The 17,020-nt window shown below is 37.0% G+C and overlaps 1 protein-coding gene across 5 annotated transcripts; it reads left to right on the top strand.

Annotated features, from left to right (window-relative positions):
* The first annotated feature begins 1,580 nt into the window (after window positions 1-1,580).
* Window positions 1,581-15,701, top strand: AMTN (amelotin). 5 transcript variants are annotated; one of them, XM_063663276.1, is made up of 9 exons: window positions 1,581-1,666; window positions 1,775-1,843; window positions 5,714-5,797; window positions 6,798-6,863; window positions 7,806-7,895; window positions 11,680-11,715; window positions 12,140-12,166; window positions 13,996-14,257; window positions 15,413-15,701. In XM_063663276.1, exons 2-9 carry the CDS (start codon window positions 1,790-1,792, stop codon window positions 15,421-15,423), a joined length of 630 nt encoding a protein of 209 aa, XP_063519346.1. In that variant the 5' UTR covers window positions 1,581-1,666; window positions 1,775-1,789; the 3' UTR covers window positions 15,424-15,701. The 5 variants fall into 5 exon arrangements, with proteins under 5 accessions (XP_063519346.1, XP_063519348.1, XP_063519340.1 ...); XM_063663278.1 differs by having other exon boundaries at window positions 5,717-5,797; XM_063663270.1 differs by lacking the exon at window positions 15,413-15,701 and having other exon boundaries at window positions 1,589-1,666; window positions 13,996-14,494.
* The last annotated feature ends 1,319 nt before the right edge of the window (window positions 15,702-17,020 follow it).

A 17,020-nucleotide genomic window follows, 5' to 3' on the forward strand; every position in this document is an offset into this window, starting at 1 on the left:
TTGCTCTGTTTCCCCATAGTATATGCCTTTACCATTTATTCATCAACATTCAATGACCATATGATGCTTTAAAATATTACAAACATGAAAGACTGAAGAAATATAAGATGCGGCCCCAGGAACTCTCCATCTAGTTCAAGAGAAACAAAAAGTCAGGAAATAATTAAAAAAGCCATATAAAGTAATATCTGACCAAGTGCCAAAATCAGTGATAGAAACAAACCAAAAAAAGCTATAGATAGTTAAAATTAGATATCATCTCCAACCCTGTCTTCCACTGCTATCCTCACCCCATCTTGTTCCAGTGACAGAAAGCAATGTCACTACTTCAAATCTAGACCTTTGATCGGCCTGAGTGCTCTCCTTGTGTTCTTAATAATTTTTTTTTTTTATTCTTCAAATCTCAACTCAAGGATGATCTCCTCTTTTAAGCTTTTCCTGTCCTTTTGCCCCCAACAAAATTCACCACACTCTTTCTTACACCTGTGAATACTCTATATTTGCATGTGCTTGTTGATCTTGTGTTTCTCCTCCTACATAATGTTCCCCATTCCTAACAGAGTATCAGAGTAACAAACATTGATTGTATAGATGAATTGAACCGTTAGAGAGAAGCTTTGAAAAAAAAGTATCATCTCAGTTAATTTTCCATTAATAGACACTCTATAGGTTTTTTTGTTTTTCTTTTTTAAAGGTCAAATCCCAAATCCTGGTGTGACATGGGCTTATCATTGATATGGTCTCAGAAATTGATGAACAGACCCCCACCTCCCTTTGTGGCATATCTCAAAAATTCCAGGTGAAGCCCACAGCTTCGTGGTAAAATGTTAAGTAGCACTTAACTGTTCTTCTTGTAAAAGAAATCTCAGTTAATTCCCTGTGTTTTGCTTAGGTTATAGTATCATTTTCCCTGGTTAATATAAAGCAAGCCATTCACCATTTGGCCATAAATGTACATATCCTCTGATACATTACTTCTAAGAATAACACCTACGAAAATACTCCCACATGTGTGAAAAAAAAGGTTTTATAAGAATGGTGCTTGTGATAACTTTGTAATTACAAAATAAAATGGAAATGGATTAAATGTTCATCAAAAAGAAATGTGATATAATGTGTACCCATTAAATAAATAAAATAAACCTGTATGTACTAACATGTAAAGTTGTCCATTATTTGTTAAGTAAACGTAAGTTCCAGAGCAATCTACATAATAGACTTCATTTTTTAAGCTATGCGCAGAGCCCTATATTTTGATGTTTGATTTATGTGTTCATACTTACATGATAAAACACATACATCTGAGAAATCATTTGGGAAGAAGAAGGAGGTGAAGAAGCATTTAATTATTTTATTGTCTGCATCTTTTTTTAATTACATAAGGCATGTCTCGTTGAAACACCTTCTATTCAAATGGTAGACATTGGGTAATATAATGTCTGCAGCTAATAAACCACCTAATGAAGTGTTGGGAAATGAAAAAAAACCAAATGATTTAACAGACAGCTAAATCCTGATTGGTCTCTCAGTTTCCAGTCTCCTGGAACTGAGTTTAAATTTCTTCTACAAACACATACATCATTGAAGGGTAAAATTTTTCACCAGAGTAAACTTGAGAAATCAACTGGACCTTCAGTATTGTACATTTTGCCTCCTGGACACAAAGGTAACATTAATTGACCATGTTTCAAGTAGAACATTTGTTTTTAAAGTAACATTTTCTCTTAAAAGGAAAAAAAATACATGGAAGAGTAACACTTTTTTGTTGTTGTAGGTAGCAATTTGAAACATGAAGACTACGATTCTACTGTTTTGTCTTCTAGGATCAACTCGGTCACTACCAGTAAGTATGTTATGTTTGTTTTATATGCCAACCAGCTTCAACAGCATCTCTAGCTGCAGACCTACCTCTCTCCTGTCCTCCATCAAAACTGCTCTGTTTTGTGACTCATTCCCTGAGAGTGTCCAGTGTTTATTTTCCAAGACAGAAAATGACAAGCTAATAAGCTGTTAGTACATATTTCAATGTACTTGCATTTTTTTAAATGTATCCACTCCATCGTGGTAAAAGGTCAATTATTTTGGCAGAGCAATAGGCTAGAAATCAGGAGAAAAATGAATACGTTAAGTGGATGATTATTTTATTTTCCAAAAAGAACTTTTTTCTTGGCAACTAGTTATATGCTCATGAATAAAGAGGTAAACTATGTTTTCTAATTTTTCTACTTGGAAACACTAAACACCTAGATTGTATAAATTCTAAAAAAGACCACCAAAACATATGATATCAAAGGCATATGATTAAAATGATCAAAATTTTTGACTTAGAACATTTCATCATAAACAGTATTCACATGTAACAGGAAAAAATAAAAAAGCACTAGAACGCCAACATTTACTCCATTATTTTGTAGACATAGGGATGATGGTTTGGATCTCTAGGTGAACTTCTCTTTGACTGTTCAAGATGGCTCAAGACCATTAAGAAAAAAATTACAATATACTTGCTATGAAATAACAGAATAAAAGAAAGCATACTTAGTTGGGCCTCAGGCTTACTCAATACTTCTGCATCCATTCATACAATCAACAAATATTTATTAAAAACTTTCTATATGCCAGACATTGTGCTAGGTGCTGAAGAAACAATAGTAAGAAGGGGGAAAAAGGCATAATACTTCATGATGTTCACAAGGATTGTAGACATTAATTTTTTTTAATTTTTTAACTTTTTTATTTTTACCAGTGTCACTTGCCAATTTTTTTATTTTTTACTCAAATGATTTTTAAAGAAATGTCAAATTATAAATAATAACTGTGATTAGTTATGTGAAGGAAATGAACAGGGTGGGATTATGCAGGGGGAGGATGAGACAAGATATGGTAGCCAACCTCCTTCTTACTTTATCCCAAATACATACGTGTGTGTGTGTGTGTCCTCCTTGAAAGAAGTTGTCTGTAAAAGTTTAATTTTCTAAACAAGGTAAAGCATGAAGTTAACTTTTTTATAAAACAAATGGTTCTTTCACTTCGTCAGATACATTTACTGAAAGATTCTTCAAAATACAGTTTCTCTAGTATATTTAAATTACCACATAATTGGCGAAAACTCAAAACAAGCAAAACTTTCCAGGAGCGCAGCTCTCATGTGAGGTAGGCTGAGGTGGAACAGGCCTGCTGTGCAGGCCACAGCAGATTGCTAATAGACAATGAAAGCAGCTAGAGAGCTAGTGGGGCAGGACAGCAGGGAGGCGACACTGAAATGTCTATTCATTATAGAAACAATACCAAATGAAACATCAGGACACATAGATAAGGTATTTTTTATTATTTGTAAATGAATTTACTGAGTTAGCATAAAGGTATAAAGAGTAAATCCATTTGCAAATGTGGACACATACAACAGCCTAGCAATTATTTTCAGTAGATCAAAAGTTTGAGGATAGGTACCAGAGGGAAAACACAATGAGTAGAAGAAATAAATACAAGACAAATCAAAGTCACAGAAAGTGAAGGCCCTAGAAGAAAACAAGATTTTATTCCTTCAACAAATATTTGTTGAGTGCTTACTATATGCCAGACATGGATTTATCTTTTTGAGATGGATCATTGAATAAACCACAGTGAAGTCTATATTTTAGCAAGGAAACAAATGATAAATGGTGAGCAGTCTAAATCAGTAGGTCACATGACAGGTTAGGAGATGGTGAGCACTATGAAAAAAAGATCCCAGAGCAGGGTGAGATGGAGCAGGCTGGTGGTGCACAGTGGAGAAGGGGCAGGCTGCATATTCAGGACAGCAGTCAGGTTTGGCCTCAATAAGAGGGAAATTCAAGTAAAGAAATAGGTGAGAGAGTTAAGCCAATGTTCAGGGAAAGAACATTCCAGACAGAAGGAACAGGTGGAGGTGAAATTCTGAAGCAGGAATGGATTTTACCTGTCGCAGAAACAGCAAAAAGGCTGGATGGCCAGAGCAGAGTGAGGGAGGGGAAATGAGGCAGGAAAGATCAGAGAGCTACTGGGAGCCCAGAGCCCTGTAGACCACTGTGGGGGCTCTGGGTTTTACTCTGAGTGAAATTGACAGTCGTTGGCCAGGCACAGTGGCTCACGACCATAATCCCAACACTTTGGGAGGCTAAGGCAGGCAGATCACTTGAGATCAGGAGTTCAAGACCAGACTGACCAATACGGTGAAACCCCGTCTCTACTAAAAATACAAAAAATTAGCTGGACGTGATGGTGTGCACTGGTAATCCCAGCTACTCAGGAGGCTGAGGCAGGAGAATCATTTGAACCTGGGAGATGGAGGTTGCATTGAGCCAAGATCACGCCACTGCACTCCAATCTGGATGACAGAACAAGACTCCACTTAAAAAAAAAAAAAGAAGAAGAAGAAGAAAAGAAAGAAAAGAAAAAAAAAATTGGTAGTCATTGCAGGGACTGAGCAGAAGAGCGACAATATTAGACTATCATTTTCACAGGGTCACTCTGGCTACTATACTAACAATAGATTGTGGGAGATGAAAAGGCTTACTTACAAAATATATATGTATTTTATATATATGTATTATATATTTTATATATGTATTATATATATGTATATATAATCTTAAAGCTGAAAGGGACCTCCTAGAACAGGTAATACCAACCTCTCTTTTTTTTTTTTTTTTTTTTGAGACGGAGTCTCGCTCTGCAACCTCCGGCTCCCGGGTTCAAGCAATTCTCCTTCCTCAACCTCCCAAGTAGCTGGGATTATAGGCGTGCACCACCATGCTCGGCTAATTTTTGTATTTTTAGTAAAGATGGTTTCATCATGTTAGCCAGGCTGGTCCTGAACTCCTGACCTCAAGTGGTCCACCTGCCTTGGCCTCCCAAAGTGCTGGGATTACATGCGTGAGCCACCATGCCCTCTCCCCATAACTAAGGGGGAAACTCCAACGTGAAACCAAAACTGCTCCAGGGTAAACTTAGATGACTCAAGGGCTGGTGCAGAGCCACAGGGCCACACCCCTGTGCCTTCCAGGATGCCTCCAGGAGCAAAAGCAGATTTGGTCAACCTGGCAAAAGAGAAGTTTTTTTATTCGGAGACTAAGAGCACTTACAGGGATCTAGCACTGGCTCCGCTGCTCACCATGTCACCTTGGGCAAGTTACTATAAGCATCAGTTGCCTCATCTATTAGAAAAAATAATACAACTAGATAAAATGTGTAGGAGGAATAGTTTCATATCTAAAATTCAGTGATTTTTAATACAGTAATAAAATATCCAGGCCAGGAAGAAAACTGAACTTCTGTTACAAGAGTGACGTGGCAGGCATGGCAATAGTGGGAAGCTTCATGAAAAGGTACTAAGAATGACGGCAACTTACCTCAAGCCCTGAGAAAATGCAAATGTGCACAGAGCTAAGGTACAGATTATATATTCACGTCCTGGCAAAAGAGAAAGGCAGATACAGAAAAGAAATGGGAGCCAGGAACCACCACAAGATATCCCATGTGCTCGGGTGCATCCCACCCCTCCTGGGCTGGCATTTTTCCACTCTACAATTACATGTCCTACCATGCACATAATGTTTCAGGGAATTAAACTCCTCTAAAATACACAAAGCCTAAAAGATAGACATTTTTGCATTGGGGGCAACCTGCATATAAATGGATACAAAATCTTAAACACATTCCTGCCTCATCAAATATGTATTTGTTTTCACAAAAGCAGCTTAAACCTGCTTTGGGACTCCCTCCCACAAAACGGGCTCCGGATCAGGGAACACTACCAAACCAACAGCAGTCAAATCAGGTAAGAGTCCTACAATATGGAACATGTACAAACCGGTAAAGAAAACACTTTAAGACTGGTAGGTTTAAAATCAAGATTTACATGAAGACTGTACATGACTCAACGAGAGAGAGGCTTTTCGTTTGGGAGTGGGGAAAAGAACTGATATAATTTTCTGAAAAATTTGAATAGGAAAAGTAAAGCACTCTAATTCTTTTTCCTTTTATCTGAATAATAATTTGGTTTAGCAGTGAAATCTAGTCAACTTTGAAAAGGAATAGCTATGTCTATTTACAAAGCTTGGTCATCTATGGCCTTGAGGTACTGTAGCATTATCATATGCAGTATTTGCCAGCAATAGCAGGGAATCGGAGATGATCTATAAAAAATAACTGCGGATTTCCTCCTGGTTTTGTAAAGTTTCATTGTTGCTGATGTGTTGATGTGTTGCTGTTCCATCTGTTTCTTCAAAGTATATTTAAATACTTTTGAAAACTGCATTATCTTTTGGCTACTGCCCTCCCTCCCACTTCAACTCTTCCTCTGCTGTGAAGGGCCATGGCTTACCTACTTCTACATTTTGTGAAGTAATATAATCAGATAACACTAGAGTCTAAAGTCTTCTCCTCAGTCAACAGAACACTCAAGTCAAGAACCATTCTCCCCCCTTAAGGAATCTGAATCTTATACAATTTGGGAACCTTCTTTAAGAAACAGAATACAAAATTAGATATGTAAAATTAAGTACTGAAATAAATATTTATAATGTGATAAGAAATAAGAGTAAATCACAAATTTTCTTAAGCTGATAAATACCGTAAGCTTGAGACATTGCTAGGACACCCCCCCAGGGCCACAAAGGTGGCAATGCTAGTGAAAGGCCCCGAGGCTTCATCTTTATTTACCTTCATGGTAAACCCACCTCTGACAGGATTGTCAATTACATGAGGATATCCACCATTGACAGAGTAAGGGAAGCAGACAACCTTTTGTCTCATACATTACTTTTAATCCCCTGCAGGTCTTTCCTTCTTTAAGTCTGATACCATTAACACAGATGCTCACACTGGGGCCAGATCTGCATCTGGTAAGTGATCTTTTATATCATTTTAATACCCATGGTGAAATAAATATAATGCCTAATGTTATGGTGGGGGGAGCACGCATATGGGTGTGTATATCCATAAATGAAAACACACACATACTTATTCACATAGATAAGTTGAAAGAGAGGAGAGAAGAGTCCAAGAGAGTTGGACATCATTAAACGTTTTTCTTAGCAAGAGAGTCTCTAAACAAATGGATCTGATTCTTTCCTTCTCCAGTTTCTCTACCCTCTTCTCCTCCTCTCTCCATTCCTCCATCATACCTTCCTTAATGCCCCTACAGCATCCACACATCCACATAAACACTGTCACTGCTATTATCACCCACAATGACAGGAGCAAACTGGAAGAGACAAAGATCTTCAGTGTCTTCTTACAGAATATCTGTATAGATCTTCAGTCCTCTCATAGAATATCTGTATAATCTGTTTGAGAAGAACAATAAGTTTCTTTCCTGACTTAAAGTGGATTTTTTTAGTGGTCAAATTTAAATATAGTTCATGTTCCAGACAAAATACATAGTCTGAACCTCATAATTTTCATGCATAACCTAGAAGAGTTAATTTCTTAATTGTAAAAAAGCTATCAGAAAATTTTCAGGAACAATGCTCTTGTAGCCAAAAAGGGAAAGCAAGGATAAAAATAAATCACTTAAGTAATTCTCAAACAGAATAGGTTAAATGTCAAAGAAAAACTTAACAGGGGAAAAGTTAGCAATAGCCCTTGTAGTTGTACAAGCAGACTAAATAAGTCTTTAAATTTCATCTTTGTGTCTAAGCATACATGCAATAGAATACTATGTATTTACATAGCAATTCCTTCCTTTAAATATATTTTACGTTTAGTAAAAACATTTTAGTTTCCTAAATATCCAAACTGAAAAAAAAAAAAATACAATGAAAGTCTTCTTCCTTGCCCTACAGTTAAATCCTGCTGCAGGAATGACACCTGGTACCCAGACCCACCCGTTGACCCTGGGAGGGTTGAATGTACAACAGCAACTGCACCCACATGTAAGTTGAACAGCTGGACTTTAGTTTTAACATTAGAGAGCATTTTCTCTCAGGTGAAAGCCTACAGTAGAAACAAAATTTTTTAAAGCTTCTTGAAAACTTTGCCCAGATTGTTAACTGACGAATGTTCTGCTGAACATAGACCAGTATTTGACAATCTGGTTCTTAATGAAAATTCATAAACATACCCAGAGAACTGACCATGCTACCCCACAACCTCTCTAGAATATATGTTTAATGGACAGGAAACCTTGAAAAGTTGGGGAAGATTGAAAAGTGAAAAATACATGGGGGGAAATTGAGAGATCCCAGGATTTTTTTCTAGCATATTGTTTTCTCTTGAAGACTTTCTTGGTGACCAAGATCATCTCAAAGAAAAATTAAGAGGTGGATAAAGTTTATCTTGAGCAAATCTAATTGTCCCATTTTTGTGCCCTTTTTCTCATTCCCCCTTGAAAGTCCCCAAGGACTTTTCAGTATTTACCACCTCCCACTATCACTTGCTTTCAAAAAAAAGAAACCTGAAAATCCTCTTACACTAAGATACAAACGACATACTTTAGGCATCACCTGTTTTTGAAGTGTTTGCATTTTAACATTGAACAAATTCCAAATTCTTACCTTCTCGAAACTTTTCTAAATAGCGTAATAGGCTCCAGAGGGGCTGGGTGCAGTGTCCCACGCTGTAATCCCTGCACTTTGGAAGGCCAAGGCAAGAGGATCACTTGAGCCTAGGCGTTTGAGACCAGCCTGGGCAACATAGTGAGACTTATCTCTACAAAAAATAAAATAAAATAAATAGCCAGGCGTGGTGGGGCTCACCTATAGTCCCAGGTACTCGGGAGGCTGAAGTGAGAGGATCACTTGAGCAAGGGAGGTCAAGGCTGCAGTGAGCAGCGATTGCGTCACTGCACTCCATCCTGGGTGATGGAGGGGGATTCTGTCTCAAAAAAAAAAGAAAAGGAAAAGAAAGACTCTGGAGGAAAATACAATAATCCTTTTACAGCAAGACTAAGTTGTTTGTAGATAACTTATTCTCCCCAACATGTGACCTCAGCCCCCATTATCCAACATAATGGTCTAATTTTTTGTAGAAGCATTTATTATTGTGTAAGTAATATATGTTAATTATAAAGAATTTAGGAAATGTAAATTTTCTAAAATTTACATGTAAGCAAAAAATAAAATAAAATTCACTTGGAATCTCATTAGCCATAATCAAACACTGTCAACATTCTAGAGTATGTCCTTCCAGTCTTTTTTCTATACACATAAGTACATTTTTAAATAAAATGCTTTTGCTATAATGTTTTGTAACATGCTTTTTTCCACAAATATATTTTGAATAGTTTTCATGTTTTAAAATGTTCACTCACAATGTTGTTTTTAATGACTGCTTAGTAGTCCATGGTATACTAAATTACTTATTATGAAAATCTGGGGGTTTTTCCAAAGTCTTTGCTTCTATAAACAACGCTACAGTAAGCATCCTTGTGACTAAGTCTATGACATTCCAATGACTATTTCCTTTGGACCAACTCTTAGGAATAGAATTTCTGGGGCCAAAGACACACAAAGTATCTTGATAATAACATTTTTTATAATAAAAGTGACCCTCTGAAAAAGATTTAAGATGCAAATAAAAAGAGACTCTCCATAACAGGTGATCATAGTATAATCTACATACTGATTGCCCAGCTTCAGTCTCCATTGTTGCCCTCCTCTAACCTTGAAGGTAGACTTACTACATCTTCATGTTCCCCAGAGAGTACCCTCCTAAGTCAAGGCATTAGTGGAGCCTGGAGATGTTACAAAAGTTTCAGTATAGAGAGTTTCACGTTGTACATTCTCTATGCAATATTATAAATCGGTCCCCATTTGCTGTGGGAATTCTTCAATGTCTCTAGAATGTGCTACCACCAAGGGTTCCCATACCTGACCTTCCCCTGGGCAGCTCTAGTCCCTCCAACCCTGCCTTTCCCTGTGCAGAGTGGCTTATTATCTCTGCCACAACCTGGACACCTACTGGTGGCTCGCATTTATCAAAGAAAAATGAACCACGCTTGTGAACTCTAGAACCACACAATTTCTGGTTAAATGTCAGCTCTACGTTTATTACTTATATGATGTTGGCCAAGTTACTTAACCACTCTGTGACTCATTTTGCTCAAAATTTAAAATGGGCATTAAAGTAGAACCTTCCTCTACAGCTGTTCCAAAGATCAAACGAGTAAATATATGGAAAACACTTAAAACAATGCCTACCACATAGTAAACGTGCGATGTGTTATTACGACTTCAAATAATTTCTCTACCGACAACTAAGAAAAAAGTCCTCTTTATTGTTATATTGGTGAACAATTAGAGTACCTTTCATTACAGTTTTTACTTAGACGTCTATGGTTTCCTCTTTTTATCTTTTTGTTCTTTCCACTCCAAATTTCCATTAAATAAGAAATTTCCATTTCATTTTCTCTTAAATCCAAAATGTACCAACCACTTTCCCATTGCCACGTGAAGGCTAGTAGGGTTTTTTGTTCTTGTTTTGTTGTCCTTTTTTGTCAGTAGACAAGCACCTGATTGTGAGTAAGGCTTTTTAATAAATGTATGTAATTTTTCCTTGTTGGCATTCCATAGTTCCATAATTCCTGCACCAACTGTCTTGGGAAACAATAGTTAACAGTCTATTTCATAAGACTTTCAAATCTTCTGGTTTGGTAATTATGAAATTAAGAGTCCCATTCTGATTACTTTCCTGACACTTTGAATTTTCTATAGAAATAAGAATAAATTTTTAAAACCTTAGCTTTCTTTGACAAACTTCAGGCCGGTTCTCAGAGTAGCAGAGAGTATGGGAGAATGCCAACACCTCACTCAAATCTTTTTCATCTTTTTGTGAACTAAATTTATAATATTTAGTTTGTTATCAGTGACCCTTGAATTATTTCTTGCCTAGTACTAAGAGCTATGCCAATGCCAGGGGTTACTGAGCAATATTCCCTATAATTGCTTTATTTTAACAGCTAGATGTCCAGACAACTATTGCAAGACTAAATATATACACCTCAAGAAATCTTCACATTTGAAAATACCCATCGCATGTTTTAATGTGTCTTCTGAGATGCCATTTGAAAGAAATCTGTACATTTTAACATTATTGTTACTTGAAATAATTTTCAGTTTGGAGACTTCTTGAGAACAATTTTTTGCTGTTTATCCAGTTTACTAACCTCTATCTTCTAAATGTGCTATCTTGAACTGGTTTCTAAATCTCTCTGGGACTGATATTCTTTTTACAAATTGGAAAAGTTCCAAACTCCCATCCAGATCTATGAATTTATACCTATGATTATAGATAATACATTAGTAATAAATATCTGTTTAACAGATACTATATCCTTTTAAGAAGGTATCAATGGCCGGGCGAGGTGGCTCACGCCTGTAATCCAAGAGCTTTGGGAGGCTGAGGCAGGCAGATCACAATATCAGGAGTTTGAGACCAGCCTGACCAACATGGTGAAATCCCGTCTCTACTAAAAATATAAAACATTAACTGGGCATAGTAGCAGGCAGCTGTAATCCCAGCTACTCAGGAGGCTGAGGCAGGAGAATCACTTGAACCCAAGAGGCAGAGGTTGCAGTGAGCCGAGACCATGCCACTGCATTCCAGCCTGGGCAACAGAGCAAGACTCCATCTCCAAAAAAAAAAAAAAAAAAAAGATATCAGTATTTATACCATCTTCCAGAGCTTACTTTTGAATGAGTTTTTCTCTCATTTTTTCAGATGTTACCAATTTTTGTCACACAACTTGGAGCCCAGGTAAAAATTATGCTTAATATTGTCTTGATTTTAAATCACCTTGCTGTGAAATATTTATTCTTACCTCAATTCAGTAGATAGTTGTGAGGTTTTCAATGTACTTTGTGCTGTATGGACACTGATAATCACAAGAGCTTGCTTTCTGCATAAGATTTCTTCAATGAACATCCACTTAATGATAGAAAAATACATAATTTTTGGAAGGAGATTAACTCATTACTCAAAAAATGAATGTTAGCAGTCTCACATCATATGCTGACTTGAGTTTTGTAATATAGATCATAAGGCAGTTTAACATATTATTGGAAAGGAAAAATCTCTATAATCTTTGAAAGTATTTTAAGTTTGAAGTGATATTATACATATATTACTACAAATATATTAAAATGTGTCTAACAAATTGTGTTTGTCATTTTGCTTTTAGGGCACTATCCTAAGCTCAGAGGAATTGGTAAAAAAAATTAAAAATACTATTTCAAATTATTTTCACTTCTATCACAATGTTTTCTGTCCTCATATAGTCTCTTTTGACCATAAATCCTAAATATGGTATGTACTACAATGAACTGAACATTTTTATAGTTCCTTGCGTTAGATTATCCTTTCTTTGTTTGGGGATTTCATTATACTTCTGCAGCTATTTTTCTATTAATTTGACTTAGCTTTTGTTTCCATTTATTGCTATCAGATTCAGTTCTATCCAGAAAGGCAATGCACATTTTTTCACTTCATAAGGATTTCAGTCTAGGATTATAAACTATTGAAATGTATGCAAATGTAGAATAATATAAATATTGACTTTTTACAGGAAAGATTAAATTCCTTGACTTGGATTTTTAATTTTTATGGAAAAATATATCTTTTTCCAGCATCACATAGTGATAAATGAACTCTTTCCTACACACATAAATAATTGGAGGGCTGTACCTAAATACAGTTCATATCACCATTGCTAGACACTTCTATGCATTCCTCCATAGGTCCTTTTCTAGAGAAAAGGACTTGAATTAACATGATATCTAAACATGACAACAGTACAGAACTGAGGCAATATTTGGGAACACAGTTACTCAACAGCTTTTCTATTATGGAAAATGTAGATATTTTCTATATTGTCCATAAATAATCATCAAGGAATGGGGCTAGTGTCTGTTTTGCCAACATTGATACATGAACATCCATATCCAGCTACTGAAGGTTCTTCTATATAACCAGCACTTTAGCAGATCCTTTACATATGTTGCCTTCAACCTTCCCCAAAGCACAAAGCAGATATTTTTGACCCAGCTTTACAGATAAAGAAACTGAGGTTAAAAGTTTAAGTAATTTAGGCCTGAAAGGCAACAATGACAAGAAAAGAGTGGATCCAGATCCAATGCCATTTTTTAACCTACTACACTAGTGGTTTTTCAAACATTTTTAATACAACTCACAATAGCAACTACATTTTTCATGCAGCTTAACACACACACACACACACACACACATTCACGAAACAGCATTCACCTTTACTATCTAGAATGCACTACTAGTCTACTGTCTGTTTTATTGTTTAATGATGACTGACACTCACCTTTTTCACTTCAAAACTGTGGATATCACAACCCTCAGTTTGAAAACATCTATACTCTACTCCTATCTGTCATCCAGCGTAAGTCTAATTCTGGTTTCAATATCTCTTAAATGTAACACAGTGTTTCCCAAACTTCATTCCTTGCCCAGCACATCAGGATAGCATCAAAAGCTGGTTAAAAAGGCAGATTTCTAGGTCTTGCTCCAGACCTGCTCGATCAGAATCTCTCTAAAAATGAAAAACTCCAATAGACAGGAATTCTTTATGTATCCTCAAGGAACACACAATAGCTGAATTCCCAGGATAAATGTTTCTGACTAAGTATTCCAATGCCTTTGAAAAATACATCAAAAAAACTTGAAGGGATGAAAGCCATCAGGATTAATCTACTTGAATCAATTTTTCCATTAATTTTTATTCTCTTATTTTTTGAAAAAAAATGTTATGAGCAAAAGAAAGATTACATATTAGGTTTAATAATATGTAATTTATTTCTGAGGAAAATGGAGCATAGCAAAGAGTCCCAGTATTGAATCAGACTAGGCTGGAGCAGGGGTATATTTCCCCTGAGGAATGCCAGGTCTTTGCTGTCTTCTCTGACTTTACTCTCTCCATCTTTCCATTCCTACCCAAACTTGCTCCCCTTAAAAGAGAAAAGAAAATGTGTTGCTTTTAACTTTGTTTTCTGTTTGCCTCCCTCATTCCAGCCACAAATCTTCACGAGCCTCATCATCCATTCCTTGTTCCCGGGAGGCATCCTGCCCACCAGTCAGGCAGGGGCTAATCCAGATGTCCAGGATGGAAGCCTTCCAGGAGGAGGAGCAGGTGTAAATCCTGCCATCCAGGGAACCCCAGCAGGCCGCCTCCCGACTCCCAGTGGCACAGATGACGACTTTGCAGTGACCACCCCTGCAGGCATCCAAAGGAGCACACGTGCCATCGAGGAAACCACCACAGAATCAGCAAATGGTAAATTCTCCTAGCTTGGAACACGCTTCTTGGCTATAAAAGTCATCTGCAGAATGGAAAAGAGGAGTTCTTTGTCTTGCCTTGACAAATACAGATCTTGGTAAGATTAGGAAGCCCCTTTACTCACTCACAGTTGACTCCAGCAACATGAGGGAATATTTTTACTCAGCCACCAACCCCCTGGTATTAACACTGAAGGAAGAATTTGTGTGAGTGTTTTTGGTTGTTTTGAGACAGGGTCTTGCTCTGTTGCCCAGGCTGGAGTGCAGTGGCATGATCTCGGCTCACTGCAACCCCCGCCTCCTGGGTTCAAGCGATTCTCATGCCTCAGCCTCCCAGTAGCTAGAATTATAGGCGCACGTCACCACAGCTGGCTAATTTTTTTTATTTTTAGTAGAGACAGAGTTCAACCATGTTGACCAGGCTGGTCTCGAACTCCTGACCTCAAGTGATCCACCCGCCTTGGCCTCCCAAAGTGCTGGGATTACAGGAGTGAGCCACCACACCTGACCATACTAGCTAATTTTTGTATTATTTGTAAGAACGGGGTTTTGCCATGTTGCCCAGGCTGGTCTAGAACTCCTGGCCTCAAGCAATCTGCCCACCTCGGCCTCCCAAAGTGCTGGGATTGCAGGCATGAGCCACTGTGACTGGCCTGAAAGATTTTTAATTGTTGGCATAACACATGTTCCATTTTGGGTCAGAACTGAAAATACTTGGAAGCAGACTGTGTTCCTCACCTCAATACGCACACACGCACATAGAGGCCTACAGGAGACACACTTCAGTTCATCATGACCCTGTCTCCACTCACTGATGGAGCCTCAGAACCTTTCTACTGTAATACTGCAAGCAGCCACTAGTGATTACCTACTGTAATAGCAGCCACTAGTGATAGCTAGCAGAGCAGATAAACCCATCTGCCGTTCTTAGATGGAACTTCAGAAATGTGACAAAAATAAGCTTTTCTTGCACCCACAAGCAAAGTTAATTGCTTAACATGTGAAAATGTCTAGAACCAAATATCCTTAGAGATAACTAAATAATGATATGGATGCTCCTAATCCTGGAAAAGAAACTTGGATCTCAAGTAAAAAATATTTACATTAAATATACTTTTTACCTACATTTAAAAGATGTTTTATTTTCTTCCAGGAATTCAGTAAGCTGTTTCAAATTTTTTGAACTAAGCTGCCTCGAATTTGGTGATACGTGTGAATCTTTATCATTGATTATATTATGGAATAGATTGAGACACATTGGATAGTCTTAGAAGAAATTAATTCTTAATTTACCTGAAAGTATTCTTGACATTTCAGAAAATATATTCTATGTAGAGAATACCAACTTTTAAAAACAATAATTAAATGGATAAATTTGTCTTTGAAATATAATATTATGCTGCCTGGATGATATGCATATTAAAACATATTTGGAAAACTGACTCTTTTTCTTCTTTGGAGATGGAAGAAAGTTGGCCCTTACAGAAACTACATTTCCTTAGGGCACTAACGTGATACTCCAGGTCTAGAACTTTCTTTGGAAGTAGGAAGCACAGCAGTCAAGAAAGGGACACCCAGCAATGTGAAGACAAATTCTGGCCTCTTCACAGCTACCTCATCATTCACATTCTTATAAGAATCACAAACTTAATTTTTAATAAGCAGAGTACTTTTGAACATCTAAAACATGCAGTACAAAGAATTATAAATCATAATTCTGCCTATCCTCAAGTGTTTATATTCAGAACTCATGACAATGGCATTTAATGTTTAATTTTGGTATGCTTGAGTGTGAAAAATGGCATTGAAAAAAGTAATCAGAATCACTAAAACAAACCAAGGTGATACTCTTGCTCCATTCACCTAAAAGGTAGAAATTAATCTGATTTAAACTTATAACAGACCATTGCAGTTCATCTATAGTGAGGGGGATTAATACAAACTGCAGTAGAGCCCCCCAAAAAGAAAGGTATGGATAGGGTTAATAACATTTCTCACTATATATGGCTCAACTCCATCAGTACGCAACAAATGGAAATATGCACCATGAAATATATTCCATGTTTAGTGTATCAGGTGGTTACAGATTTGCTAGCGGTTAATGATTTATTAGCCACCTTGTTTCAGATATGCAGAAGCTGAATAACTTACTTATAATCTGTCAAGATTCATGATCAAATGAGAGTAAATTAGTATTCAAACTTCCAAAAATATTTTGCCACTTGTGATAATAATTAAAAGTGCTAATAAAGGACTTCCTAGATAACCATCTATCAAAAAAATATTCTTTCAGTTACTCAGGAAGCTGAAGCAGGAAGATCTCTTGAGGCTAGGAGTTTAAAACTAGCTTGGACACAATAGGAAGACCGTATGTCTAAAAAAAGTTTGAGAAGTTATCTGGTATGTACCTGTAGTCCCAGCTACTTGAGAGCCTGAGGCAAGAGGATCATTTGAGCCCATGAGTTCAAGGCACCAAAGAGCTATGATCGTACTACTGCACTCAAGCCTGGGCAACAGAGCAAGACTCTGTCTTTAAAATAACTAATTGATTAATTTTTTTATTTTTTTGAGCCTCATTTTTTTAATGTGTAAAATGAAGGCAAAAATCCCTGTCATGTCCAGGCACAGTGGCTCACCACTGTAATCCTAACACTTTGGGATGCCAAGGCGGGTGGATCACTCGAGCCCAGGAGTTTGAGACCAGCCTAGGAAGCATGGTGAAACCCTGTCTCTACAAAAATAAATAAATACAAAAATTAAC

This window comes from Pongo pygmaeus, chromosome 3, assembly GCF_028885625.2.
Source record: "Pongo pygmaeus isolate AG05252 chromosome 3, NHGRI_mPonPyg2-v2.0_pri, whole genome shotgun sequence".
NCBI classification, from domain to species: Eukaryota; Metazoa; Chordata; class Mammalia; order Primates; family Hominidae; genus Pongo; species Pongo pygmaeus.

Bases quoted from the DNA above. Each gene is read 5' to 3' on its own strand.
- AMTN (XM_063663270.1), top strand. From the start codon at position 1,790: ATGAAGACTACGATTCTACTGTTTTGTCTTCTAGGATCAACTCGGTCA. The intron at 6,864-7,805 runs GTAAGTGATCTT...CTTGCCCTACAG, and splicing joins TGGGGCCAGATCTGCATCTG to TTAAATCCTGCTGCAGGAAT. The intron at 7,896-11,679 runs GTAAGTTGAACA...TCATTTTTTCAG, and splicing joins AACAGCAACTGCACCCACAT to ATGTTACCAATTTTTGTCAC.